General features: G+C 43.4%; 1 protein-coding gene across 3 annotated transcripts in view; it reads right to left on the reverse strand.

The window, feature by feature from the left end:
* The window catches only part of VWC2 (von Willebrand factor C domain containing 2), a 56,498-nt gene extending 34,496 nt beyond the window's left edge, over positions 1-22,002 (reverse strand). Inside the window, exons 1-3 of one of the 3 annotated variants that reach the window (XM_030012914.2) lie at positions 21,710-22,002; positions 19,807-20,582; positions 13,125-13,254 (exon numbers count right to left, since the gene is read on the reverse strand). In XM_030012914.2, coding sequence (XP_029868774.1) covers positions 13,125-13,254; positions 19,807-20,514 — 838 coding nt within the window. In that variant the 5' untranslated portion in view covers positions 20,515-20,582; positions 21,710-22,002. Of the gene's footprint in view, positions 1-13,124; positions 13,255-19,806; positions 20,583-21,365; positions 21,485-21,709 lie in introns of those variants that run through there. The other 2 variants (XM_030012916.2, XM_030012915.2) reach the window with 2 other exon arrangements.
* Positions 22,003-27,174: the final 5,172 nt, after the last annotated feature.

A 27,174-nucleotide genomic window follows, 5' to 3' on the forward strand; every position in this document is an offset into this window, starting at 1 on the left:
TAGAAATCTGCCAGCTGGACATCAAAGGGTGAGAACACCTTTGGAGCTGATCCCAGCTTGGGGTAAATATGAGTGGGTTTTATGTCATCTGAATCTACAAAGTTCCCTTCTGCATTGTCCCAGTGTTGTAATCTGTGTATTTCATTTACGCTAACATGACTTGTGTCAGGAAAGTTTTTCCCTTTCTGTCAACTCTCCATCCCGAGTATTTGTCTCTGGTAGCAGTCCTCAAAACCAGAGTCCAGAAAACTTCTCCTGCCCTCCCCAAAACTTGCTTCAAGCACTGTAAAGGTTTCCAGACTGCTCTTCCACTTAGCTGATACCACAGGGATTTTCATGGAAGCATCTTCTGGTGCACAGCCACAGCCAAGTGACTGCACAGACAGCAGCATAGCCAGGCAGAGAGCACCAGGGCCCTGCGGGAGCGTGCACCACAACAGACCTCAGAGCCAAAGCCTAATCGGTCATACCTAGGCACAAACACAAACCCATGTATTTCAAGATAATTGACTTGACTCTCCAGTCATTTTGACTGGAAAGAAACAGCTGTCAGAACAAACTGAACTAAGATGACTGATGATTAAAACTCGACTGATGTGAAATTAAGAAGTCCTCTCATACTGACAAATACATCACCTGCTCATAACGAAAACTGTGTAGTGGATAAAACTTCTCTGCTAAATGAGCTGCCAGCAAGTAAAATCAAGGAAGTGGTTATTTTTCAGCACCACAGGCATATAACAGTACACTCGACGAATGCCTGCTTGCCAGCAAGCCAGGCAGCCTTTGGCAACACACCTGGACCTCGCTTCCCCCAATACTTGGACTTGACAATTCTTCCATGTTTTAGCAGCTTACCTAATCACAGCAAAACACAACAGCCATGAAAGAAGGAAAACATACCGTATTTAAACACACTGAAATCAAAACCCAACCTGCAGATTTAATGTTTGGGCTACAAACTAGCTAATGAGACTTCCTCACGTATTCCAGCTGTATATATGAGTGCTTAGGGATGTACATGTATAATTAGATTTAAATGTCTATGGAAAAAGAGAGAGAGATACACTAAATAATAGATGCAGAATTGCCTCTAAGTTGTCATAATCATTACGTGGCTTGGACCTCAGCATCAGCATGAACTGGTCTTAAAAACAATCATTCGCTCATATTAGTGGCTGCCAAACCTCCATCTAATCCGTCCATTAGCAATATATCAGGTTAGCAAGCTGCCATGGCAGGAAAATAATTAGCTTTCCATTGTGGGGTGGCACATTCTCTATCGCATTGACATAACAAATAACTCCATAAACTGCTGTAATTTATTTGCTTCTGAGCTTGCTTTTTTTTTTCAATTAGCCCTTCAGTAGATTGTATTAAACACACATGAACTATTAACTACAGAGAGTCCTTTGACCAATCTCAGAAGTCTTAGACAGTATGGATAGCTATTACATAAGCAATTTATGGGTGACCTACGTTTAGGTCATTTAAATAAAGCTTGATAGAGTAGCTGAAAGCAGACCATGCCAAAAGGCATCCTCATTAGGTTTCTTCTCCATCATCTGCATGTACCGAGTAATGTGCTATTGTGTCCCAGCATAAACCACAATGACTGTGCAATGATTGTGTGGGAAAAGGATTGCTATTGTTTTTAATTGGGTCTGTCTTCTTGCCTTAACAAGAAGGTACAAGTACTTCCAGCATGGGTTTGGCTGGGCTGAAGTCAAGGTAGCCTAACCATTTTTCTGCAAAGTGCTTTAAAAAAAGGCAGTTCAAAAAGGAAATTTTATTATGTGGACAGTAGAAAACCATAATATTACATTTCTGCTTGTGTGAAAATAAACTCCCATAAGCAGGTTTCTACTAGGCTCTACAGCATATCACCCCAAACAGTTTCACCATAGCTAGGTTAAGGTATTTTATTTCTTCTATCAAAGATAAGATCTTTATTTTAATCCTAGGAAACTGTCTATCAGTAGTATCTTCTGCAGTGTGTTCAAGGGTTAATTACACGGTGGATTGAAGACCTTATTATGTACAATGCCTTTTGATTTTCTTGCTTCTCCCTTGACTATTGTCAGCACAGGGAAGATTTTCACTGGTACTATCCCTCTCCCCCAGTACCACACTTTATCATGCGATTTTTAATTCACATGCTATCACTACTAGAGACCTCATCTATTCTCACAGGGGAGTATTCAGCTTTCTTGCTGCTCTTCTCTGTACTTCTTCAACCTCTTCTTGCTGAGTGCTCAGCAAACATGGAAGATTACACAAATCAGGTGGGAGGAACCAGTCTTTATATAATAGCATACTTCTAATAAATGCAAGCCTTTCTTAATGAAGCCTGACAGATGTTTACACACAGCATTTCACATTGATATTTAACTAAAACCACTTGGCAGAAATCTTAACAAATGGTCATCAAAACATCCAAGCAATTTCTTTCACTACCTGACATATGGTTTTGCTGAATTTCATTTACCATTGTGCAGTCTTGTTACTTGGCTTCATAAGATATCATTAACAGTCACTACTCCTTTCTCTTCTATCTTTAATAGGACTCACTAACTGCTTATCTCCCTCAAAATTGTCCAGCTTAACCAGTGATTTTCTTTTGAAGTCAAAATGTTCCAGAGGGTTTGAGATCATACTATCAGAAAGGAATAAGAACTGTTTTGGAGCATAAGAAGTAATACCTTTACTTTTTCTGGGAAAAGCAATTAACACCACACTCTTGTGAAACTACCTCCAAGAAAGGAGATAACATTGCGAGCAAGTATTTCAAACACAAGAAGCACCAAAGCAACTGCTTGGATATAGATCTTCTTTATTCAGTGCTATTCACCAAATAGTATTCTGAGTCCCATTACAATGCATTGTTTGTTCCCTTCTTCTTGCTACTGCTCCATCTGATCAATTCCATTGGAAAAGAAAAAAAATTAAAATCACATATTGGGTGAGCATGCAGTGAAGATACACTTATCTTTTCCACTGGTGATAAACAGTGTGTGACTTGCTGCTTGCAAGTACTTCAGAGAAAGATGATCAGTAACCAGCGTGCAATAGCAATGTGTTGCAACATGAGAAGAAATTATGCAGGAGAAAAACACTCATGATCTACAAGACTGTAAGGTAAGTTGGATTTATGCATGCAACTTTTTAATAGGCCCCCCATCCAAGAGCTACAGGCACAGAAACAAGCAGAGCTGAAGACTCAGCAAAAGAACGGGGCATTTAGAAGAAAGTGATGTTTTCCAGTAGGAAGTCACTCCTCTAATGAAAATTTAACTAGCACCAGTGTAGGCAGAAAAAAAAAAAACAAACCAAAACCGAACAAAACATTAGAGGGTTTTCCTAAATGAAAACAGCAATCAAAGTTTTTGGTTGCCAGTCAGCTTTGGAATGCTAATCATTATGGTAATGGTGCTGGTGAAGGTAAGGGATTACTTAAAAACTGTTATTTTCTTTTTTTTTTTTTTTTTTTTAATCACAGCTATACAGCTGGACATGCTCAAGGAAGCAAAACCGCATGGATAATTACACCCATGGAAGCAATCCAAACGTTCACGACGTAAAAGCTGCTTCCAACTTAAAGATCAAGGTTTTAAATTAGGAAAGCACTTGAGCATCCTGCTGATAAAGATGTCTGACCTGCTGGGCAAAGATAATCGTCAGGGACTTAATTCAGGACTCTCACAGCACACAGCATAGGGGAGTTCCCCAGTGCAGTAGTTTGAAACAGTAAGGCGCTACTTAGAGCGACAAGAAAAACAAGCACTGCAATTTTACAAATACTAATAAAAAATATCAGAGGCTTTTAGCCTCTCCCGTAAGAACCTGTCGCTCCTCTTCCCTCAGAACCCTTTTCCAAACACAGGCAGAGGTGTACAAGTTAGCCCCTGGTCAAACTGATGCCAGGAAAGGAAACAGATTTTCCTGTTCTTCCATCAGATCTGTACTTCATTTACAAATACAGTTTAAACAGGACTGGAAGAAAACTTCTGAGATTGCTGTCATGCTCATGTAAGACCTAAGACATATCCCAGAGACTGAGGAGTTACGACAAGTTAAGGCAGACCTCGCATTAGCAATCCGGCACTGTGTGGAAAGGGCATCGCGGTTGCAAAGCACAAACCACAAAAGAGCAAAGTGTTAAGAAATTAAGTTTAATGAATCAGCCAGTTCCCTGCTTCCATCAGTCAGTAAGTCACCTGGATCAACTCACATCTTCCTTAATGCCTAAACCTTAACTTCCTGTGAAAAACAAGCAGAGAAAATTACACTGCACTTAGACATGAAAGGAGAGTTTGAATATACCATTTATCAGAGGGATGAACTGCCAATATAGTAACATACCACAACAACTGAATGTAAGCCTCCACCTCCCCTCAAAGCCAAGCAAACTCTTGGATGCCTCATTTAACATAATGAAATAGCAATGAAAAAAGCCAAGAGAATATAGAGCAAAACACACAAGACACATATCTTTCTTCACTGCTCCTTTTAATCACACTGCAAAATACTAATCAGCCCTGTAGTCCTATTACTGTAATGCTGTAGCACCTAGCTAGTAAATAGTTTGTTACAAACACGATTATCTGCAAAGAATACAATTGAGAGCTCACGTGGACAGTGACAGTGGCTCAGCTAACATTGGGTAATGCATTAACCTATGGTAACTCAACCTGGAGCAAGACAGGATTTCAGAATCTAAGAGCTCATAATTTAATCAAATAGTATAGTGTTCTACTGACAGGGAATATTATTCCAAGGATATAGCATACAGCAAGATGTACACAAGTATTTCAGACCCTGGAATTGCACACGCCCCCCCCCAAATCTTTGCCACAATTTCAATTAGTGACACATACAAAATTAAAATAGACATCCAATAACAGAACAGGGGAGCAAAATTAACACTGGGAATACTTTATCTAATAAACAGCATAAAGAACAAGACTAGATGTAGGAAAAACTTCAACCCCTTAATGTCAGTTTTCTGAACTTTCTTTGAACAGCAAAGAACGAACGCTGGGGGCAGCGTGTGGAGGAGGAAGGGGGCACAATGTGAGCTCCTGGACTAGCTGCTTTTTTTTGAACACCTTACCTACCTCCATATATGTGTGTAAATAAAATTGCAATACAAACTCAGAAAATTCTTTTATGAAGACCTTAAAAACCAAAACAAACAAACAAACAAAAACCCAAAGCAACTAATGACTTCATTTTGAGGAGCATGGATTAGCTCTTTCACTAGAAAACAAGCAAATCCTCAAATACATCTCTATGTAAAGGAGAAGCTCTCAGGGAAGACAAATCAAGGAATAGCACACTGTTTACTCCAATACTGGTGGATATTAGCATGAAGGCACTTTCTTGTCTGAACCAGAACCAGCATCCAGGACTACACAGGATGGCAAATACGTAAAACTGCCATGGCGAGCAGCGTAAGGTACATCAGACCTCTCTCTCTCTCTCTCTTTTTTTTTTTAAAATACATGAAAGTTGCCAGAAAAGTTATTCTTCCCCTCCCCATCCAAGGATTTCAGTGTTTCTTTTTTCTATCAGCACAGAGAGCATTTTCATCTTTCTGCTCCTGGAGCTGAAGCAAAATATCTTTTTAAGAACCCAGGAGCCACGACACACTGAAGTTCTGACTCCACCATGGGGAGCTAGCAGCTTGTTTCCCACACTCACATGGGACCATCACTGATAAACAACTGTTTGGGGCACATCATAATCAACTTTTGCTTCAATCCACAGTAAAGTGACACGCCTTGCAAGCAGTTGCCATGAAAGTGACTGATACAGCAGAATTTAGCTGTGATATATGAGTTAAGTCTGCAGCATCAGGTAAGAGGAGAAAAACTGACTGCCGAAGAAACCCTTCTCAGGCCACTGTAGCAGCCTGTAATAAGAAAATATTGTCAAGTGAGTTCTGGAAAGCTTACAGGATACGCTGCTTTTATATTTTAATAGGCTCTTCCACATCCTCTTACTTAAGTACACAGTGCCACTTTAAATACCAAACAGTAGTACAAATTCTGATTGTCCTCATGTGTCTGCACAAAATGACAGGATGCTATACACTCACTGACACTGCCGCCTTTTGAGAGCAGAACTCCCAACTGAAAGCATTTTGGCTTCTTGGTGGAAAAAAATTAAAAAATATATACAAACAATATATATATGCAATAAATACATATACACTATAAAAACAGATTTGTCCTGATAACCAATCTAGGCTCAGCATAACTGGATACTTTTGCCATGTCTTCAGACAGATCCTTCTCATCCTCTGACAGCTTTCTATCACTCGGAAAAAAAATCATATACCTTGGAAGTCAACAAAACTTGTACATTAAATGAATACCCTTAGAGGAAATAACAACACCTACCACTACTTGGCCAGCTCAACATGAAAATACCAGGTCAACATTGGATCCCATACGCATGTGTATGCATGCACATGTATGTGCGCTGGAACAACAAGGCCTATGTGGTTTTGGCACAAGTTTTTGCTCAGCCCAGTTTGCAGTGGTAATCTGTGCACATTTAAACAGGTTCTGATCTAAGTGGAAAAATTGGCACAAGAAGAAAATTTGGTGATTTCTGCACAGGAAGCACACTGTTTTGGGTTTCTGTGACAGAGTTTTGGTAGCAGGGTAGGGGCCGCAGGGCCGGCTCCTGTGAGGAGCTTCTAGAAGCTTCCCCGGCTCCAGGTGGGACCCGCCGCTGGCCCGGGCCGAGCCCGTCAGTGAGAGTGGTAACACCTGTGGGGAACAGGTTTGAGAAGGGGAACCTGCAGCCAGTGAGGGGAGTGGGGTGTGAGAGGAACCCCTCTGCAGGTGCCGAGGTCAGGGAAGGAGGAGGGGATGCCCCCCCAGCCCGCGGTGAGGCGGCAGGCTGTGTCCGCCAGCCCACGGAGGGCAGCGGGGGCCCCCCAAAATGGCCATGACTCTGTGGTAAAGCCTGCGCTGAGACAGTCTGTGACTGAAGACTGGCCCATGGAAAGGACCCATGTTGGAGAATATGAAGGACTGTCTCCTGTGGGAGGGACCCCACGCTGGAGCAGGGGACAAGTGAGGAGTCGTCGTCCCCCCGAGGAGGAAGGAGTGGCAGAGACAAGGTGTGATGAACTGACCACAACCCCATTCCCCGTCCCTCTGTGCTGCTGGGGGCAGGGGGGGTAGATGGAGAATCTGGGAGTGAAGCTGTGCCCAGGAAGAAGGGAGGTGTGTGGGTGTTTTAAGATGTGGGTTTACTTCTCATTATCCTTGTTTTCTTTTGATTTGTAGTAAATTAAATTGATTTTGTTTCTTCCCCAAGTTGACCCTGTCTTTTGCCTGTGACCATGAGAGGTGAGTGATCCTTCCCTGTCCTTGTCTCGACCCACAAGCATTTCTTTATATTTTCCCCTCATCCCACCATGGCTGGGGGGGAGGATTGAGCGAGCGGCTGCATGGTGCTTTGTTGCCGGCTGGGCTTAAACCATGATGCACATATAGCTTGTGTATCCACCAACTTTCCCAGAGTAGGGAGAGAAAATGAGAGGTGAGCAGAGAGATGAAATGGGGTTAAAGGAACTCCCTGAATTAAGATGACACAGACTGAACTTCCTCTCAACTTCATCAACAGCAGAAAACAACAGCAAAAAGTACTGCTACTAGTTTACCAACTTCACCTACCAGATTTGGAAGCCACTTTAAATGCTCAACGCAGCCAAAAAGAAGCAAGTCTGATATTTCTTTGTTTTCAATAAATAGCTGCCAAAATATCTGCTACAGTTTTGCAACCTACCTGCATATTCAGTAGGCAATTTTAATCACATACAGCTGTTCATGCAACTTTAATGGTATTTTTCCCCCTGAAACATTAATATTTCCTGGTTAACAGTCCTGTATTATAAATCATTTTGTGAAATACAGCCTATTAAAGCAGGAAGTCTCTGCAGAAGTTTTTGCTAAGCAACTCATGCACACAGAAACATGGAACAAGTATCACCCTGCATGCACAGGCATTCAAATGCCTGAACTAAACACATCAGAAGGGAACAAGTCACATGGGGCATACAGTATGGGTGGAACTGGGATTAGTTTGAAATGATTTCTTGTTCATTAGGTTATTATTTTTTAATGTAAATTCCTTTTTTTTGTAACTGAAATACTGTTTCAATCTTAAAAAAATAGACTTGACAATCATTTTATGATTCCTATATTTTACATCTAGAAGAGACCACCATGACCACCTGATTTGATCCCTTCCTTAATGTAGACTGAAGAACCACTCTCAGGCTTTAAAACTTCTGGGTCTTCTTTGCTATATGTAAATTAGCTGCCAAAGCATGACTGAAAGAGGTATTTAAAATGAAAACAGAAAGAGGAAGAAAGGACAACCAAAGGCACTGTTTATTTAAATTTCACAGCAATTAAATTCCTGATGTTTGCAACAGTCCCACCTTGACCTCTACCTGGACAGCATTATTATACTTTTTTCATTGCTGAGATTGAGGCATATACGGTCAAGGGTATGTCATATTTTATTTAAACACACTGCAGAAGGACATTAAATTTTACAGGTCAGATTCTCCATGGTGCTTGAGCAAAGCTGGGGCTGCAGGGAAGAGCAAACAGCCAGCTCATGTGAGAGCTGCCAAGGTGCAGCTTCCCTTTATCTGCCCAGAATAAACACCCTCAGCCTTGTTCTGGCTGGACAGGTCCCCCTCTCCACCTGGATTTTAGAGGGATGACAGCTCACAGGGGCTACACTACTGCCTCGACCAGCACCATTTTTTAATAGATTTGAGTCCCGCGGTGAGACAAAGTCCTATTGTACAAACAGTCACAAAAGGGGATGGCAGCTCTGCCAGCCTTTATCAGGTTTTTGCTCCCCTTGAGAGCTCCTTTGCACAGATGGAGGTCCCCACTTGCCATTCAGAGGCACTCTCAAGTCACCTCATGCCTAAACATTGTAATTGTACATAAAGGTGCTAAAGCAAGTTTCAGTGAGTCAACCTCACAGTATGGGTATACAAACTTTCACCATTTACCCTTGCTGGCCACATCACGTTAGACATGCACCTTACTAGCGGCAACCATTTCAACCACATGACGTGTATATTTCACCCATAACTATGAACCTGTATATGAAATGAGGTCCTGACTCATCCCACCTAAGGCACCTGAGATGACTGAATCCAGAGTAAAATCTCCCTGTTGCGCTGCCAGTGAGAACAGACAAGACATCTCCTGTGGACATTACAGCCCTGCAAACACACGTGACCCCCTGGGCATCAGCACTTGTATTTTCAACCGTGCCAGCTACAAGCCTTCGCCAACAGGAGAAGCTCGGCTCTCCCTGCTGCAGACAGAGAAACAACACTGACGCACAGATAGATCAATGCTACGAAGGCACCAGGATCAGCTTCATCTTATCTGGGACAATCTTTCAGCCGTATACTGAAATAAAAATCTCTTGGGGACCTTAGAACAAAACCCATTCTGGTCTAGCAACCACGCCTCCCCCTCCAGGCTCCATGTGGGCTGCGGGTTTAATCTCATCCTTCTGCAAAGACACCAGCAGGAGCAGGGCCACCCTTAACTCCATCGACTGCTCCGTGGCTGCATGCTTCAGGCAAAGCAACATTCAGCTGTGTACGCCTATTAGAACTCTAATACTGGAAATAGAAGTTGAATAGACAACCGAGGTAATTTCATCTAGCAAGATAATTCAGTATTACCCTCCACCCCTCCCACTGCCCCAAATGAATCAGTGACAAGTGCCCAGCCTTTTCCTAATGGAAAGGGAATTGTATGCTTATTACCTTTACCCTTCACTCCATACAAACTGTAGAAACACCTGTACCCGATTCTGACCTTACTGACATCGCTATGAACAGGGACGGCTTCCGCAGAAGTAACTACGTTGCTAGTACTATAAAGCAGGATGGAGATCTGCACTGGGCACCTGTTACTGAATGCAATTCTCTGAAGTCATATTTAACTTGCTGGATGTTTTTTCTTGTTGCTGCTGCTGTTGGTTACCAAAGGCATGAAGCTCAACATGTCAGCCCACACAACAAGAAAGCCTCTCCTCCATTCCCTCTGTCCCCACCCTGCTTCCTTCCAGGGCATGTATATAAGACAAACACAAAGCAGCTCCTTAGCTGTAGTGACTTAAGACATAAAAAGCAGAAAATTGCCCCTCACCCCAAGATTTTCTCAGTGAGGTGTCACCTTTTACCCCTTCTATAGACTACTCCTCAGAGCAGATACTTCTTTAAAGTAGTCCCTGTCTCTTCCCACAAAGAAGAAAATAACATCTTCAGCTATGGAAGTATCTAGGCTCCTTCTTGAAAGTTGGGATGTGATACAGAAGATTATTAAATCCTACACGTAAGACTGTTCTTTGCTCTGCAAGTTTTCCATTCGCTACTTATGTTCAAAGTATGTCTGTAACTACACACGCGTGCAGTTGTGGAGGTCTGACGTCCAGTTACCTATCCACCCCCTCCTTCCCACAAGGGATAACGCACAGTGTGTCACACCTGCCAAGAGACTGAATTCATTCATTTCTAATAATGGCAGGGTTTCACTAGATCTCCTCCATAATTCTTAATCAGGCATTTGTATGTGGTCTTACCAGTGACAGATGTAGTTGCTTAGTTCTCGCTCTGTTGGTTCACTGCCAGCAATCCGCAGGCCAGGCCAGCTGGGAAAGTGTTATATGTTATGAAGTGCCAGGAAAGGGAGGGAAATCACGAGTTGGATCGTGTGCATTTTTAACACACAATTGTTAGTAGATGTAGAGAACCCAGACTTCACCTCACACCCCTTCTTGCTCTACCAAGGTTGGGATGCTGATCCTGACAGCAGTCACCTCACTTGTATGCTTTTGACAGCTCCACCTTTCCCACCACTCAGGTTACGCAGCTGAGCTCTGTGTACATCACCCAAGCTCTTTTCGGTCACTAACACGATGTCATTGATGTCATCGCTGCAACAATCAACCCTGAAGCACAACGCGATGATTGTTTCCCCGACTCACATTCACAGCGCATTTGTTCCAGTAGGCTTGAAAATGAGGGGATGAGGCAGGCTGGGTTTTCCTGCTCAGTAGGTTTTTGCTCCAATCTAATTAAAAACATTCAGCAATTTGGTGAAGTTACTTGCAAACTGCACGTGTCCCATGCTTTAAAATAAGCTCTGGAAGCAAACAGCCTGGTATTTTTTTTTAAATGCACTCCCCAGATGGACAGCATTCCTCAGAAATTTCTTTGTGATGCTATACTGAAGCTACTGAACCAGAAAAGTTGAGCTGCTTCTGAACTATCTTGGTTATGTTGTTATTGTTAATGGCTTTTTTCCTCATCTAAAAGCTAACAAGGAAAGCCACTGTTGGTTCTCTGACATGCAGAGAAGTGACACAGGAAACAGGCAGCTCTGGTCACCTTGGTCTGAAACTGGGTCAGGGATGACAGCTTGTGGTTATACCCAAGGAATATGCAAGTAATATTGAGGATTCAGATGCTGAGGACGAGACCACCCTTTTCTGGCAGGCAGAACCTTTTCTGGTAATTCAGCCTTAGCACTCGGAGAGAGGGCAGCCTCCTCACAACTAAGGCATGTTTTGTGTACAATTTTTTAAAAAGGCCCCATTTCTGGGAAACATGTCAGGGGATCTATGCGAACAGCCAAGCCAAGCCCCACACTGCTGTACCACCTTAATCCAAAGGCAAGCCACCACTGGGAGATGGCCACTGCAATGCATTATATTGATGCTTGTGGGAGAACATACACCGATGGAAAGTCAATCCAGCTCCAAACAGCCTTAGCACCACTGGAGAAATTCAGTAGGAAAGACTACATAGACTTAACGCATTATGCTTGTAACTCCATCGCCGATACTGAAAACAGACCTTTTGCCTGCCAAGAGTCACTCCAACCTGGGGAACTGCAGCAGAGCGTGGTGCACACAAAAAGCCTGTGAGCGCGTCAAGGAAGGCTCTTGCCATCAAACAAGTGCTAAAAGATCCTCTGGACTGGCTAGCTACCACACCACCAGCTTCCAAATTCAGCCTCTCTCAGGAACTGTCCCTAAATGCCTCAAAAAATGCCTGTCCTCACCTCCAAAAGCAGAGCGCCCTTAAGCTGTACAGCCAAATTCCTTCAGGGTTGCAACAACCAATTAAGGGATGTGAAGCAATTACTTTTATACCCATACAAATGAAACTCCTCCAATGCAATTAACTATCCCTTATCATCTACTGTTGAATTTGTGGAAAGCATATGCTGTACACTCTCTCCACCCCTAGCTTTTCCACAATTTTAATCAGTTTGTTTTAGCTAATGTAATGGAACCTACCTATTCTAGAGAAATAATATATGGCTGCAAATTATCTGAGTATTTTTAAATGTCTTTTTTCATTTTAAATATAATTTAATTTGAGATTTTGCAGCTTTCATTTCTATTAATAAATTATCATTTCTTCTTTATAAGTGATGAGCTAGTGTGTCATGTAATTTTTTCCTCTAAATAGACCAAGACTTTCATCTAATACAGGCCCTTGTTGGGAGTAGAGAGACTTTCTGTCTAATTTAGTTATGAAAAATATTCAATTAAACTTGGGAGTTTAATTCATTTAGTTATGAAAATTAAATGAGCTCAATAAGGTACATTTGATTTGCCTCAGGAAAAAAAAAAAAAGAATAATCTCTGAAACGGGAACAAATAAGAAGGGAGAACAAAAGTAACTTTTCTCCTGCTCACGTTGAAAGGCGGATAACATGAAGAGCCTGAGTTTTGCTTTGTGTGCCTATATAAAACATATCCACAATGAGTTCATGCAAAATTTATATCCAGAAGCCACATGAATATCTGGGGTTAACACCCTAATTGTCTCCTGGGCAACAAAAATCCCTGTAGGTCATAATCAAGTCCATCCCAGTCAAGGGAAGATGTGACTCCTCACACCAGGAAGACACCATCCACACACAACTCCTCTCCATCTCCATTTGGGGGGAAAAAGGAATATAATGGAATTATTTTTCAAAACCAGAACATAGCAACATGGATCTCCCCGACAGAAGCCCCCTTCTAGTTTTGCAGCTGTCGCTTACCATTTTTGCAGATAGGACAGCACTGATCGGGCTCATACACCGGATCCACGCACTCGGTCTGGGGACAAGCTGAGACAGTGCACAGCACTTCACCACTGGCTTCACAGCGACACTTCTCACACGGAGAAACCTGAAACACAAATCCAGTCACCTCTTAACTCTTTCACTTAATGCCCTCCTGAAGTGTGCAATAACTACCTTCCCATTGACATTGTTCTTTCCTTCACCTCTTTTTCCTCCCCACTTTAAAACAAATGCTTTTTGTGGTCTGAATAATGCAGAGAGCAAGGCTGGGCTCCTGCAAAATTACCGAACCACAGCAGAAAAAAACCACAGGTTCTGCTCTGAACTTGTCCACCAAATGGGAAAGTCAAAGGGATCCTGGGAACAAGAACACTTTAGACTTTTAACACAAATAAAACAAAAATTTCCCTACCACATTTCTAATGAACTTCCAGCAAATTAAGTTCATAATTTAGATGAAGTCTAGTTTAATTCTATTAGAAGTTCAAAAAGTAATTTAGCAAAAAATACTGTATTTAAAGAAGAAAAATTTTGCTAAGTGAAATATGAACCTTCTTTTAATGGAAATCCTTATTGCAATTTTTACAGTTTGAAAGCTTTTTAGTAGCAGGAAGTTGTATTTTATTGAAAATTATAATTTTCAGAGAGAAGTCAGGAAAAAAACATCCTTTGAATTGAGGCATTTCCCACAGGTTAATTGTATTTGGACCATCCCTGTAATACTTGTAACATCCTGAAAAGAAATTACAATGCAAAGAATGGGGTGAAGGAACATACAAGTCATCTTTTTTACCTAGTGAAATGTTACTGGTTTTGAAGAACTCTACAGAATAGGAGTACTTTGAGATAATTACTTGAATGACCTAATTCAATGAAATTAATTCCAAACAAAACAACATCAAGGCCCTAATCAGGAAAAAATGGACTTTCAAATGCCTGCATTTGCCACATGTACAATTCCAGCTGTCCTCTTCAGCGCTCCTGAGCAGGCACTGCACATTGCATTGCCAACATCCTCATACCACACATGGAGCTGGAGGCAGAGGGAAGCAAGGGTGCTAAAGAGCAATAAATGGTATACTGTAAATCTCATTGCTATACTGCAAAAAAACCCACACTGGTATCCATGCTCAGAGCACAGGATGAAAATGCAGCTGAATGTTATTATTAGTGATCCTCTAAATCAATAATCCGTGCAGATTCTTGGTTTCCTTAAGGACGAGATCATTTTTTTAAGGACCCTTTTTCATTCCAGATTCCAGTTGATGCAAACAACCACCCATTGCATTTCTCCGATAAAAGCAGAGTAACCTCAAATCATTAAAAAAAAAAAAAAAAAAATTCTCTGTGAAGAATCATCCAGGTGTCTAACTTGCAGATCATCTGTTTCTTCTCCCTATTCCTTAGGCAGCCCATCACATCTTTTCATCAAATCCATTGTCTGCTTGCTTGCCTCTTTCACATCCTTCTCACTTTCAAAGTTCAAACATGCTGATGCTTGCACAGCATCATCTCCAACTAAATGCTCATCCATGCTTTGCCACTTCTCTTCCCACCTGCCAGGGCTGTTATTGGCTTATGCACTCACATATCTTTCATTCCATCCCCTCTGCTTAGAAAGCCTAAATAGGGTCTCTTGCTCTGTTGCTTTCTGCTTTTATTACTATTATTTATTCCAGGCTTCCTTTGCTAGCTACTCACTTCCAGTTTGCTCTTTGCTTTACACTCTACCAAGGATAACACCACACCATATGTTTATAAAATGCTACAAGGAGGCTGACAGCCCAGTACTGTGGATTTTTATTGCAGGCTTTGGGACAAGAACTTTGTCCTGTAATTGTTTAAAAACTGCCACATTCACTTGCAGAGCTGGAGCATCAGTGGATGAGGAGGTTTCTGATCCAGTGTTCAGAGTCGAGAGGCTCAGGTATTCCAGGTAATCACTTGAACTGCACGTGAAATTTGGAGTGTCAGCAAACCTGAGCTCCTGATTTTATTATTTTTAAGGAATCCTACTTGATCAAAGCTACCAGAACTCAATTCCAAGGATCAGGCTCAACAAGGCTTTCAATCAGGTTTAACATTTTTTGCCATGACTTGAAAAAGATGCAAATTTGCCAGTCATCACAGTTCAACAAGACCAGTAACTACAACAACAGATATTCCCTCTTCCAGGACACCATTTAGTAGCTGTGCCATTCAATTATTAGAAGTGATGTAATAACTAGAGTATCTGATGATAATCAGGAAACAAGACAGCCCACAGATGTTACTCCTAAAATCTCTCATATGTAAAGTCTAAACATATTCTAATTAAGTAGGTTGTTTACTAGAATTCCAAATTTGACAGAAGCCTAAAATTCTTAGAACAAGAAGCCATTTAATGAAGCACTGAAAATACTATTGAATGAAAAACAGAATTGATCTAATCTTTATCTAATAATGATGATTCAGAATAACACCTTTACGTCCTATACAGCACATACACATGAAGACTACATCTTTCATGAACGAGTATACTGTTAATGTGATACTGCAGCCACGAATACCCTTCCTGTGCAATCATCGGATTTCAGGGGAATACATGTGATACACCTTTAATAAGTACTGTCATCTGTACAACCCACCAATATGACCAACGGTAGCAGAGTTAAGGAAGGTCTCCATGTGCTTATTTCTACAAAGCTCTTTTCAGGCATGTAAGTGAACCACAGTGGCTGCTAAAATGGTACTAATGTCAACCTTTATCTGTCCATCTTTGGACTAAATGGTAATGCATTGCTTTTTACTGTAGGAACTGTAGAAAATCACCACTTCTTTCCACATCTTAATGGCAGCTTAATATTTGGAGACATAATCATCACTAGAGAAAGAGCCAATAAGATAGCGTGTATATGTAACAACAGCTAAATAAATCAGAATGAAAAGACAAAACTGGTCCTACATTTCCTCTCTTCTACTCTCATAACATAGGTGCATTCCCTGCAGCGCAGTTCCTAGTGGCAGCCAATGCAACAAGCATCCCACTTGTTCGTCTGGGAAACAAGCAGCCCAGCAGCAGTCAAGCTTAGCACATCTGACATAACCAGGCTGGACTGGAAATAATACCACCTATCAACCTCTCTCTGAAGACTAATGATACCACGTCTCTGTGGTCTACAGATGAAGCTATTAACTCTATAGCAGCAGTAGTTCGTAGTTCTGCCTATGCAAAAACTGTGGGAAGACGAGAGGCACAGAAGTCTTATGTATTCACCAGGCAGCTGTAAAACCTGTAGAAAATAGAGTACAGATGGCAAAAGAAATAACTTCTTTAGAATTGTTTAAAGGGAAGTTTATGAGCAGATGTATAAATGGAGTTGCAGATGTTGTAAAAAAGCAAACATGCCATTGTGTAAACAGGTAGATTTCCCACTAGTGGGGCACAAAGAAAACTGTAGCTTAGTAAGGGCAATAGGTTTATCCAGCAACTTAGTGTAAATTGTCATAATTAAGAAGTGACAAATCATCAGCACTCATTGAAGTTCTGGTCCAAAGTAATTTGAGCTCTCTCTTCCCCCTTTCCACGTGCCAAACTTTAATTAAAAAAACAAAAGAAACCAAAAACAAACCAACAAAAAGTCCGAATTAAAAAAATATATACAATCTACATTTGGTTCCTTGAGCCTTGAAAACATCTAAGTTAAAAAAAAAAAAAAATCGATCATAATCCCAAACTTATTTGCTATTGTGCTGGAATTTTTATTAATATTTCCTTGCCACTCACACAACTCAGGAAAACATGAATGGGGTTAGGCTGACAAGAATAAACATACTAGCCTTGTTTTTACTACTCTGTGCCTTCAAAATACCACAGAAGTTTCAAAATCCATTTGGGTTTCTTGACTTCCAGATTTCCAAGTAACTTATTCACAAATAAATACAATTTTTGGTAGCAGAGAAATTCCAAAGATGACACGCGAAGCAACAACTTTCAAAAATGGAGGTCTTTCCCAAACATTACACTTCTGAAGATAATTTATGGTCCTCATAAGGCTATGACTTTGTAAGTCAGCCTGCATTTTCAAATCTTACTATGAGACTGAAAAACATCTAGTGGAGCACGTGCTCAGCAATCTCCAGCTCCAGTGCAGAATTTTATCCTCATTGCATTTCACCAACTGAGGCTTTTGCTCCCAGTTTCACTCATATGCATGCTGTGATCCCTCTGCCATCCTGCCTCAGAATATTCACAGGGGAGTACACTGGTGCTGATGGAAACAGCTTTATGAGACCTTATCCTTCCCCACACCTGTGTTGTGTTTTGTGTCGACATCCATGTCCTTTCTGAAAACAAAAAACCATGTGCATACACACAGAAGCAAAGCCTGCAGGAAGGACTGTGAATCAAAGAAGAAATGCATCAAACCTCCCATTCCCTGGCACACTCAGCTTCCAAGTTAGCGCTGGTTCTGGTCAGGGCAATTTTTTGCCATGCCAAGCTATATGTGAATTTTATATAAGCGAACTCCTAAGCTTGCATGCATATTTACACGTCTATACGTAAGTGTTTGTGCAGATAAAGTCACTTAAGAGGTCACCTTTTTCTTCCTTCAGTGATGTCTGGTACTCTGCCGCAAATGGTAGGCGCAAACACAGAGAAAAATCAGATTGCTATCCATTTATAACTCCTTCCCTAACCTTAATCAAGAGATAGGATATTAGTAGCCTCTCTAAGACCATCAACTTTAAACTTGTAAAATGACCTTTGAAACCGCGTGCAATTACTTGCATTTGCAATTGCTTCCACTGAGCAGCAGCGATCTGACTACATCTGTACCTTATGTCGCCAGACATGTCCACTGATTGCAGTGGCATGGGCAAACAGCTGCATTTACAGTTTTGTGCTCACAATATTGGAACCAACATTGAAACACAACTGAAAACCAAGGTCCTCACACATCAAAATAAACAGCCTGCACTTCCACCACCAAACTGCATCAGTAACTTTCCTTGCACATCCCAAGTAGACATCCCTTCTCACTCGTGTTTCCAAAGCTGGCTAACACAAAGTGGTAAGGGAACCAATGTTTTCATTACAGGAAGGTATCAACATAAGGGCTGAAGGCTGAATGGGGTTAAAACAGAAAGCTGAAAGCCAAAGTCTTTTCAGAACATTTCTGTAAATGTCACCGTTCAGCACTTCCTTTTTACCAAGGCTGCCAGCCATGCTCAAATATAACAGGGACCCCTAAGGTTTTATCCTCTCGCCACATGCTTAACACAATAAGGTGTTTTAGGCTTGCTTTACAGCCATTAATATGACACCACTATATAAAAAGACAAAGAAATGCAACTGGTTAGAAGATAATGAACGAAGAGTGTGGAGAAGCCTTTAAAACTCTGACCTACAGCGAATGTGTGCGGAAGCATCACTGTTTTGGCCACCCCTCAGAATTAACTTCGCTGGAAAAGGAAGGATCTGACAATCCATCTGCCACCCCGAAGCTGAATGCAATGCTTGGGGGTGACATGGAAAAAGGGAGGATGGTACGATGCTTTCTGCCATGCTTTGAAATCCACCAGTGCTCCACACATTACTGCCTGAAGAGAGCAAGGGGAAACACTGTGATTTATTCTGGAGAGAGTAATTCTGCTCCTTTATTTATTTATTTTTCAGTAAGTTGAAGAACATGGAAAGACATTATGAATCAAAGTTAAGTTTCCAGGAACACGCAAATACCACAGAGAGGAGAGGTGGCAACTCATTTACGGCCTTCACAAATACACTTTTTCTCCATTCTGAGAGGGGCTCAAGCTTCCAGAACCCTGCACTGGATTTTGTACTTCCCCCAACACATTCAGCTCAAAAACCACTGTTGCGTTCAGAAATGGGTTTTGGACCAGCCCTGTATCTTAACAGTCATTCGCAATCAAATCCTTAGAGCCTGCTCGCAGATCTTAGCCACAATAAAATACTAAAGGAAAAAAGGCAAGGTAAGCAACCAGGAAATCGGCCCCAACTCCAAAACTTTTCAGCACACTGTAGTTAGTTGCATTTTCAATGATAATGACGTTGTACAATAATGCTAAAAAGGCCCTAGTCTAAAGGGACTTCCCTAAACATAAAGGTTTTCAAGTCCTTTGTATCACTGTAATCCAATTGCGAACCATGCCCTTACTAAAAAGAAGGCCCACAGTCATTCTCAGAAAGCAAATGTGACGCAACCTTGGCAGCACAGTTTAAATGGTTAAAAAGGAAAAGAGAAATCACAGACTGATTACTGGGAACAGAAGTCAGCCCACAAAACCTTGCTCGATCCCTGCAAGGTAGAAGTTTCACAGTTAACAGTGAAATAAGGAAACAAATGTATTGCTGAAAATTTTCATAAAATCCACATCACCACCGAGTAGCACCCTTTCAAGTAGCATTTTTTACTGTAAATACCAAAGGAATTAATAAAGATCAGCCCCCTCATTTAAAAATGTTACAGTATCACAGAGCAAGAAGGGTCATGTTTAAGGGGAATATTTTACAGCACTGCAGAAGTAGTATTAACACAGAAATTAAAGGGGAGGGGAGAGACCCAGAACACCCTCCGAGAAAGCACTTGACGAACATAACGCCACTTTCAACAAGAGAAGGACACACAAAATGACTTTCGGCTTCAGCCCTTACCATGAACTCCTCTAGAGTCTGGTAGGTTTTCCCTCTGAACTCACAGTAGTTCTTCCTCTCCTTGCACTGTGGGCAGCACTGCGTGGTGTCCACATGGACGCACCGCGGGTGGAGCCTGGGGCACTCGGGCTGTATGCACAGCGGGCCCTCTTCAGTGCAAAGGCAGGGGCAGGCAGAGGGGCCTGGCGCAAACTTCTCCCCGATGGCATAGACGAAGCCGCTCTCATCCACGCAGCCTTTCCCACGGTAGTCCGGATAGGCATACTCCTCTGGAGGCTCGGGAGTGACACTCGCCACAGCTTCTGGGAGAGATGCATCTTCAGCCACGCGAGGTTCCTCCGGAGCGGCGTCCCTTTGCTCTTGCATGCTCCCGGACTTACTGCTCGTCCCCTGGCTGTTCCAAGCCTGCTTTTGCTTAGTCCAGGACTCCTTGTTTGAGTAGTTCCTGCTTCCTTTGCTCTTCCAGTCCCTGCTGCCCTCCTCCCTCCCACTCCTGCCGATCTCATTCATTCTCCCTGGGCCTGTCTGGCTGTCCCTTGTCGATGTGTGATCCCTCTTTTCCTGGCTTGCCTTTATCTCCTGTTTGTCTTGAGCCTTGGCCAGTTTTTGTACAGGTATGGTGGAGCTACAGAGGGCAACCATGAGGCAGCAGGTTACGAGAAGAGAACTAGAGAGAGCTCCAATTGCCATTGCAGTAGAGCTGGGCATCACCTACTGCATCCCACAGGGGACACTGCATTCACATCGGAGGGAAGCGCTTCACAGATCCACAGTCCCTAGGAAGAGAAGGATTGGGAACACTTCAGCTTCTGCACTTCTCCCCCCCCCCCCCCACCCCCGCCTCCACCGATGCAACATTTCAAACAACATGCAACCTGTCTCGATAGCTTATGCAAAAGCCAAACAACAGCCTTGTGCTGCATCCCTCCTCTTCCTCCTCCCCCGCTCTGCCAAGTCTTATAAATAGCAGGGCTCTGGACACGGACCAGGCGTCTTCGGCTCTGTGAGAGCACCACGCAGAACTTCAAGGAGTTAGGATTTGCAAAGGCAGGTGCATGCAAAAACCAGAACATTTGGGGCTTATTTTTCCTTTCAAACGACAACAACGTGAAGAGGATGCACGCACGCTGAATTAAACGGAGCTCCCCAAAACACAGTAGAGTCCGGAACAGAAATCACCCAATTGAGTCCTATTCGCTTACTGCAAGCACGGTGATTTTCATTAACCTCTTACTCATTCTGAAGTATGCTGTTGTTTTGGTTGTTGTTTTTTTTTAAATGTCTACCAGTGAGGACATTTCTGTTAAAGACAACTAAACCCAAGCACATTAAAGCGAGCAGAGCCAAGCTACCTCTCTTCCGAACTGCCTAGACAAGCACACACCACCTCCTTCTCCCCGTGTTTTAAAGGCAAAGCAGAGCCGTTAAGAGTTTCCGCAGCAGAGGCTCATTTAACCCACATCCTCCAGGAGTTCAGCAACCCTCCCGGCTCCTGTCCTTAAAACGCTGCACACCACACCGGATTAAAAAAAAAACAAAACCCAAACCAAAACACGTACACTACTCCGGCCACGACAGGCAAAGGCGCTCCAGCTTCCCGGCGCGGCCCCACCTCCGAGGTACCGCTCGTCAAAGCCATTTCAAAGCCTCCCTCCCTGCCCGCCCGCCCGCCTCCCCCGGCCCTCACCGCCGGCCCCGGCCCCAGCCCCGGGGGGCAGCGCGCTCCCCCCGCCGCGGGGGAGCCCGGGTGCCGCGCCGCCCGCCCAAACTTTCCGGCGGGCCGGGCAGTGCCGCCCGACCCCCTCCCGGTGGGGTGGGGGGGAAGCCGGGGCCAGCCCCTTCCCCAGCCTAGCAGCCTCCCCCGTGGCGTGGCGTGGCCCGGCCCGGGCCGGCGTCTCCCTACCTGCGCTGGAGCCGGGCTCAGCCCCGCCGGCGGCTCGGGGCGGCGAGCCTCGCCCCCCGCCCGGCTCCCATGGCGGGGCCGCGGGCGGCCGGGCGGCGTGGCTTGTTGCTGCCCGCCCGCCGCCGCCGCCGCCGCCGCGGACCTGCAAAGGCTGCAGCGTAGCGCGGCGGCCAGCCGATCCGGCCCCGCCGCCCCGGGGGCGGGCTCCGCCGCGGCCCCCGTTTCTCTCACATGGCGGCCGTGCGCCCCCGTCCCCGGGGGCGGCGGCGGCGGCAGCGGGGTGTCCCCCCCGCTCCGTCCGTCCCTCCGCCGCCGGGCCGGGCGCCGCGCGGGGAGGGGACTCGCCGCTCGCTCGCCGGGGGGGCGGCAGCCCCCGGTGCGGCCGCGCAGCAGCCCCTGCCCGCCCCCTCCCCGCCGGCGGAGCGGCGTCGGCAAAGCCGCTGGTCCCGCGGCGGGCCCGCCGGGGGAGGCGGGGAGCCTCACGGCGCGGGCGGGCGAGAAGCGGGGCGGCGCGGGCGCGTTTGGGGTCAGCTCCGCGCACACCGCCGGCGAGAAACTTTAAGGGCGCCCGCGCCCGGGACGCCAGCGTCGTGCTCCGCCCGCGGAAAGCCCGCGGCCCGGTGCGGCGGGGGGTCTCCCCGCCGCGTAAGACGCGTTCCCGCCGCCGGGGCCGTCTCCCGTGGGGAGGCGCGGGGGTGCCCGGCGGGCACGGGCGCACAGCCCCGCGGGGCCCAGCCGCGAGGCCGCGCTGCAGCCGAGCCCTGGGCGCGGGCGGCGGCCAAGCAGCGTTTAATGGGGGCAGCGCGGGCTGTGCCCGTCTCTGACTTGTCTCCACACGCTGCCGCGCCAGATTGCGCTGCTCGAACTCTCTCTCCTGCTAGCCTCTTCTAGCAGTGAGGTGCTACGTGGTGTACTAGTCGAAATATTTACTTAGCCTTTTGAACGGCCGATGGACGCTTTTGTACTTAAATATAATTGCATCTTCCTTCTTTGTACTATTTGATACAGAAAAAGGGACGGAACGGTCTATTACAAAGATGATGGCTGAAACGCAGATAGTCAGGCTGCTGGGACAGAAAGGCAAAAGAAAAGCTAGAGGTGCTTTTGTTCCGGAGCAGAGCAAGGGCTTGGAACCCACAAGGGTATTTATTTACGTATTCATTCGTTTTTAAGCTGCAAAAGACGACATACCAGTATAATCTTATGTGAGTTTTGCTTTACAGATGTTCCAGAGCAGTCCCAGCTGCGCTAACCCTTCTGCTGCAGTAGCTCTTTAGCAGGCTGCTGTGCCCTGCTCGTGGCTGGGGCTGGATTTCCCAAAGTAGTTGGCACTATAACTGAAATTTTTAGGCTAGGTAAAGTTTTCTTTTTTTTTTTTTTTTTCCTTAAAATGGTAGCACTGCAATATCAGTACTCAGGAGAGCAATGGAAATCTGCTGGATACTAATGTTTCACTGTTAAGTACCTTCATGAGCGCCTATTATTTGTGAAAACCCAGACACTTAAACTTCTCCACAGGAGGATGCAGGTGCAAAATTCTTTTGGCTGCTGAGTTCTCGCTATAAACATCTATGAGTCCTGTCTAGTTTAGAAAATTATTTCTATTGACACTATCTCATATCTCTCAGTCGGATATTCACCAGCTAAATAATGGTTTCATCTTCTGAAACTTTAAAATACAAGAATAAAGTTTTGAAGGATACAAAGATGTCAGATGTTTCCACAGGTTGCACTAGTAAAATGACATTCCAGGTTGCTGTGGGGTTTCTAGACAAAGTCTTAGAGCGTTAAGCTAGACCTTTCTCATTATCTGACTAATAATCATTAAGAAGTAGTTGCCTTCAAATTATCATCTCATTACCTCTGAATAAAGAATTGAATCTTTGCCTTTTCTAAAAGCAGTAATTTTGTGCCTTATATAGCTTAAACCCTGCCATGGGGTGAGCAACCAGTACACCACATTGCTAATTCTAGAAGAACAACTTCTTGAACGACCGTCCTTACTTTGCGTTCACAAGCCTGTAAGCTTTGCTGTCAAGCAGCAGCTAGTTGTGTCTATCGCAAGACGGAAGGAAATCGGGGGCTTGGGAAGGCAATGCTACGTCTGTGATAAAGAGGAAAGAGAAGCCAATTTACAGTTCTGACATTTTCACATGTTCCCAGGTGAAACTTTGGCACAAAATCTGAGATCTTCAGCATCCAGGACTCTCTTTGTAGGAGCTCTGCCTCTCCCAGACCTCGTTACATGGCACACAGATCAGCCAGTGCTGAATGTTCAAGATACCGCTGTGTAACAAGAAGGGCAAAGTCTCAGAGCACTTTCAGAACAAAAACTGCAGCTCATCCTAGCCTTCTTGGCAAAGTAAGATGTAAATACCCTTGTTTCTTTTTCTAAAAGATTTATCATTGGACTTCAGCCTCTGTTTATTAAGATTCATAGGTATATTAAGTGATGGATTGTACCTGACATTAGGACCCTTGCTAAACTGACACGTGACTGCTTCGTTAGTGTCATGGTATCAAACTGCAATATATTATAGTCCAAATGGTTAAACAGCAGATGAGTAAGAATTGTTTGGTATTTTCTTCAGTGTGGATTCTGAACTAGAAGAGAGAAACATGAAAATCTGTTACGTGAAGGCCACTTTTAACAATGTCTTTAATGTGAGTTTTATACTTCTGGTATAACGTATAAAGTCCTGGAGGCTGAAGTCCTTCTGTTTATTCACAGGATAGACATGGCTTAAAAACACAGGTCCAAATTTCCCCCCTCTGCTCTCCCCCTAGGCAACAGTAGCAAGGACAACTCTGTCTCTGGATGAGAATCAAATTCCATATCCCACTTCTGCTGCGTCTTGTCTGCATGATGAGAACTTTTCATTAGCTAAATCAGAGCTGTCGTGCACAAAATGGTCTACGCTGGGTTTAGCTTAATTTTACTAGAAATTAGCTTAATTTTACTAGGAAGCAGTTGAATGGAAAACAGAAAGGAACTCAGTAGCTGAAATAAAAATGGTGCTGGTGAGGAATGACTTAAGTTGAACTGGTGTGATGACCATCTCCATTAGACCAGGCTCAAGACAGTGAGAGTGGACATCCATCCTAAGATAGCTGGCTATTAGTCAGAAAACCTTAATTAAACACCTACTGCATGAGATTATGGGGACTGAAATTTTGAAAAAAAAAAAACTTTTAAGAGTTGCCTTGGTGTGAATGACAGGAACCCAAACATAGGATGTATCTTTTTTACCAAGTTGAAATTGGTTGTCTGCCTGGTTAAATAACAATAAAAAAACAAAACCTCGCAGCTATGCAGACACTTCATCTGGACGTCTAAGAGCACTGAAGACAACCACTTTTAGCCTAATATATGGATAAAGTGAGGCCCAGGATATGCACATTCTCACGCCAGCGTAAGCATGCAGCCCTCACACACCAGCGGATCACCTAACGTGTGCATCCCTTCACATGAGCTCCTGTAGGGAGTGTGCCCCATCTTTCCTATTTTAATAAAAGAAGTGTCTCCTAGTGTCCCCTGTCTGCAGCGAGAAGACAGGGAGAGGAAAGAGGAGGAAGCTCCATGAGACCCTGTGGAGCTGGGCAGGGCAAGGCAGGGGGGCAGAAGAGGAGCCCCAGTGCAACTGGGAAGCTGGGCTGGGGGGTGTTTAGAAAGCCCCACACGATCATGAGATTGGCTTCGGTGACAGGGTGTCTGCTGAGCCCTCAGAGAGGACAGGGCACGAACAGTGCAGCAGGAAGCGTGCACTGCGTGTGCCCATCTCGGCTCAGCAGCTCTGAAACTCTAGGAGTTGAGAGTGGAGAAAACGTCCCCAAAGCGTGATTCCTCTGGGAAAATGGATGGTTGTGCCTTTTTATTTTGCTTCGTTTCATTATTCCTCCTGAAAGGAAGAGAGTTGTTATATGAAAGGTATTTTTTATTGTGGTGCTAAAGTGGCAATTGTTCAGGCAGGTTCACATCACAGCCTTCGAAAGGTAGCAATTTGTGCCATAGTATTAGTCCAGCCATATAAAATAAGGCCTTCAAATAGCAGTCGGTCTGAAGACAGAAAGAGAGCGACAAAGCCAAGGTACATATTACTCTAACAAATCATGTGTATTTGAAAGGCTCGATTATAAATAAGGAGTTTAAACAACTCTTTAAAAAAAAAAAAAAAGCAAGCTTCCATAACTATTTTTAAACTAGGTTTGCTTTCATCTTTTCATTTTTATTTCTTCTATTTTCTTTATGCCACTTGTCAAAGGATACTGAAAATGTACTGCTCCAGTTCTTTCTTTTTTCACTAGTCTGATGTCTCTAGTTGACTGATAAGTAGTTACTGAAGAAGCATTACAGAAGCTGTAGTTACAATCATGTCTTCATTAATTGTTTTTAAATTATTCAGTTTTTCACAGATAATGATATGTTACAACATTATTTTTTCTGCTCTGCATGCATGAAAACAAAACTTGAAAAAACCCTCTGTCATTTAGAGTTTAGGATCTTCAGTACAAGGACACTCTTTACACTTCTGTAAATCACAATTTGCATGCTGGGAAATATATAATGATTTTTTATTTTAAATTTTTCTTATTGTAATACAAAACAAAATATCTCTGTAGACCAGTGGGAGATTTCAACTTTGGAAACATTATTTAAAGGAGATTTTTGCTGCTACTTGTTGATGTTCTAAGAACTCCCCCTTTAGATTATCATTTCTCCCATTATTATTATTATTGTGCTTGCAATTACAGGACACAAGAGTGATTGTAAATGGATTTTGATGCACCTATTTTCACCACAATTTCAGTAGCCTGGGGAAATTGGATGTTAATCATGGCTCACAATGTTATTTGATATTTGTACCTTTTTGCTCGAAATGAGGTAACAAAACGTTTTTGCATGTACATACAAATGGACATGCACAAAATAACACAAAACATTTAAATACACTATCTTTTGTATAAACACATCTTAATACTATACCTTATTCTTCCCTTTTGCAAAGCCAAAGGATGCACTACCAACATTTTTAGTTTTTACATTGTCATTGTGTTGGAAAACTGAACGAAGTATTTCTTAAGCTTGTGTTTAGCTCTATTCAGATAGAATCTGAAATTCAGTTGAAAGTACAGATCACTATTACTTTTCCCTTTAATATTTATAATTACATTCTTGTTTTATTTATTTATAATATTTAAGTTTCTCTAGATACATTTGTATTTACAGTAAATTTCTTCAATAAAGGGAACATCAGCTATCACAAGGTTTATGAAAAACAAAACAAAAAAATCTACTCCTGTATTTGTTCCACATTTTAAGTTAATAGATGTCATCCTTTCACTGTTCTTTAATATTACTGGTGGAAAAACACCCACCCACCCCCCAACAGAACCTCAGCTTTGCTCTCTCTTCATTTCTCACAGGATTTCTTGACTTTTATTGTATTAAACATTGAACTAAACTT

This window comes from Aquila chrysaetos, chromosome 4 (assembly GCF_900496995.4).
Source record: "Aquila chrysaetos chrysaetos chromosome 4, bAquChr1.4, whole genome shotgun sequence".
Lineage (NCBI taxonomy): Eukaryota > Metazoa > Chordata > Aves > Accipitriformes > Accipitridae > Aquila > Aquila chrysaetos.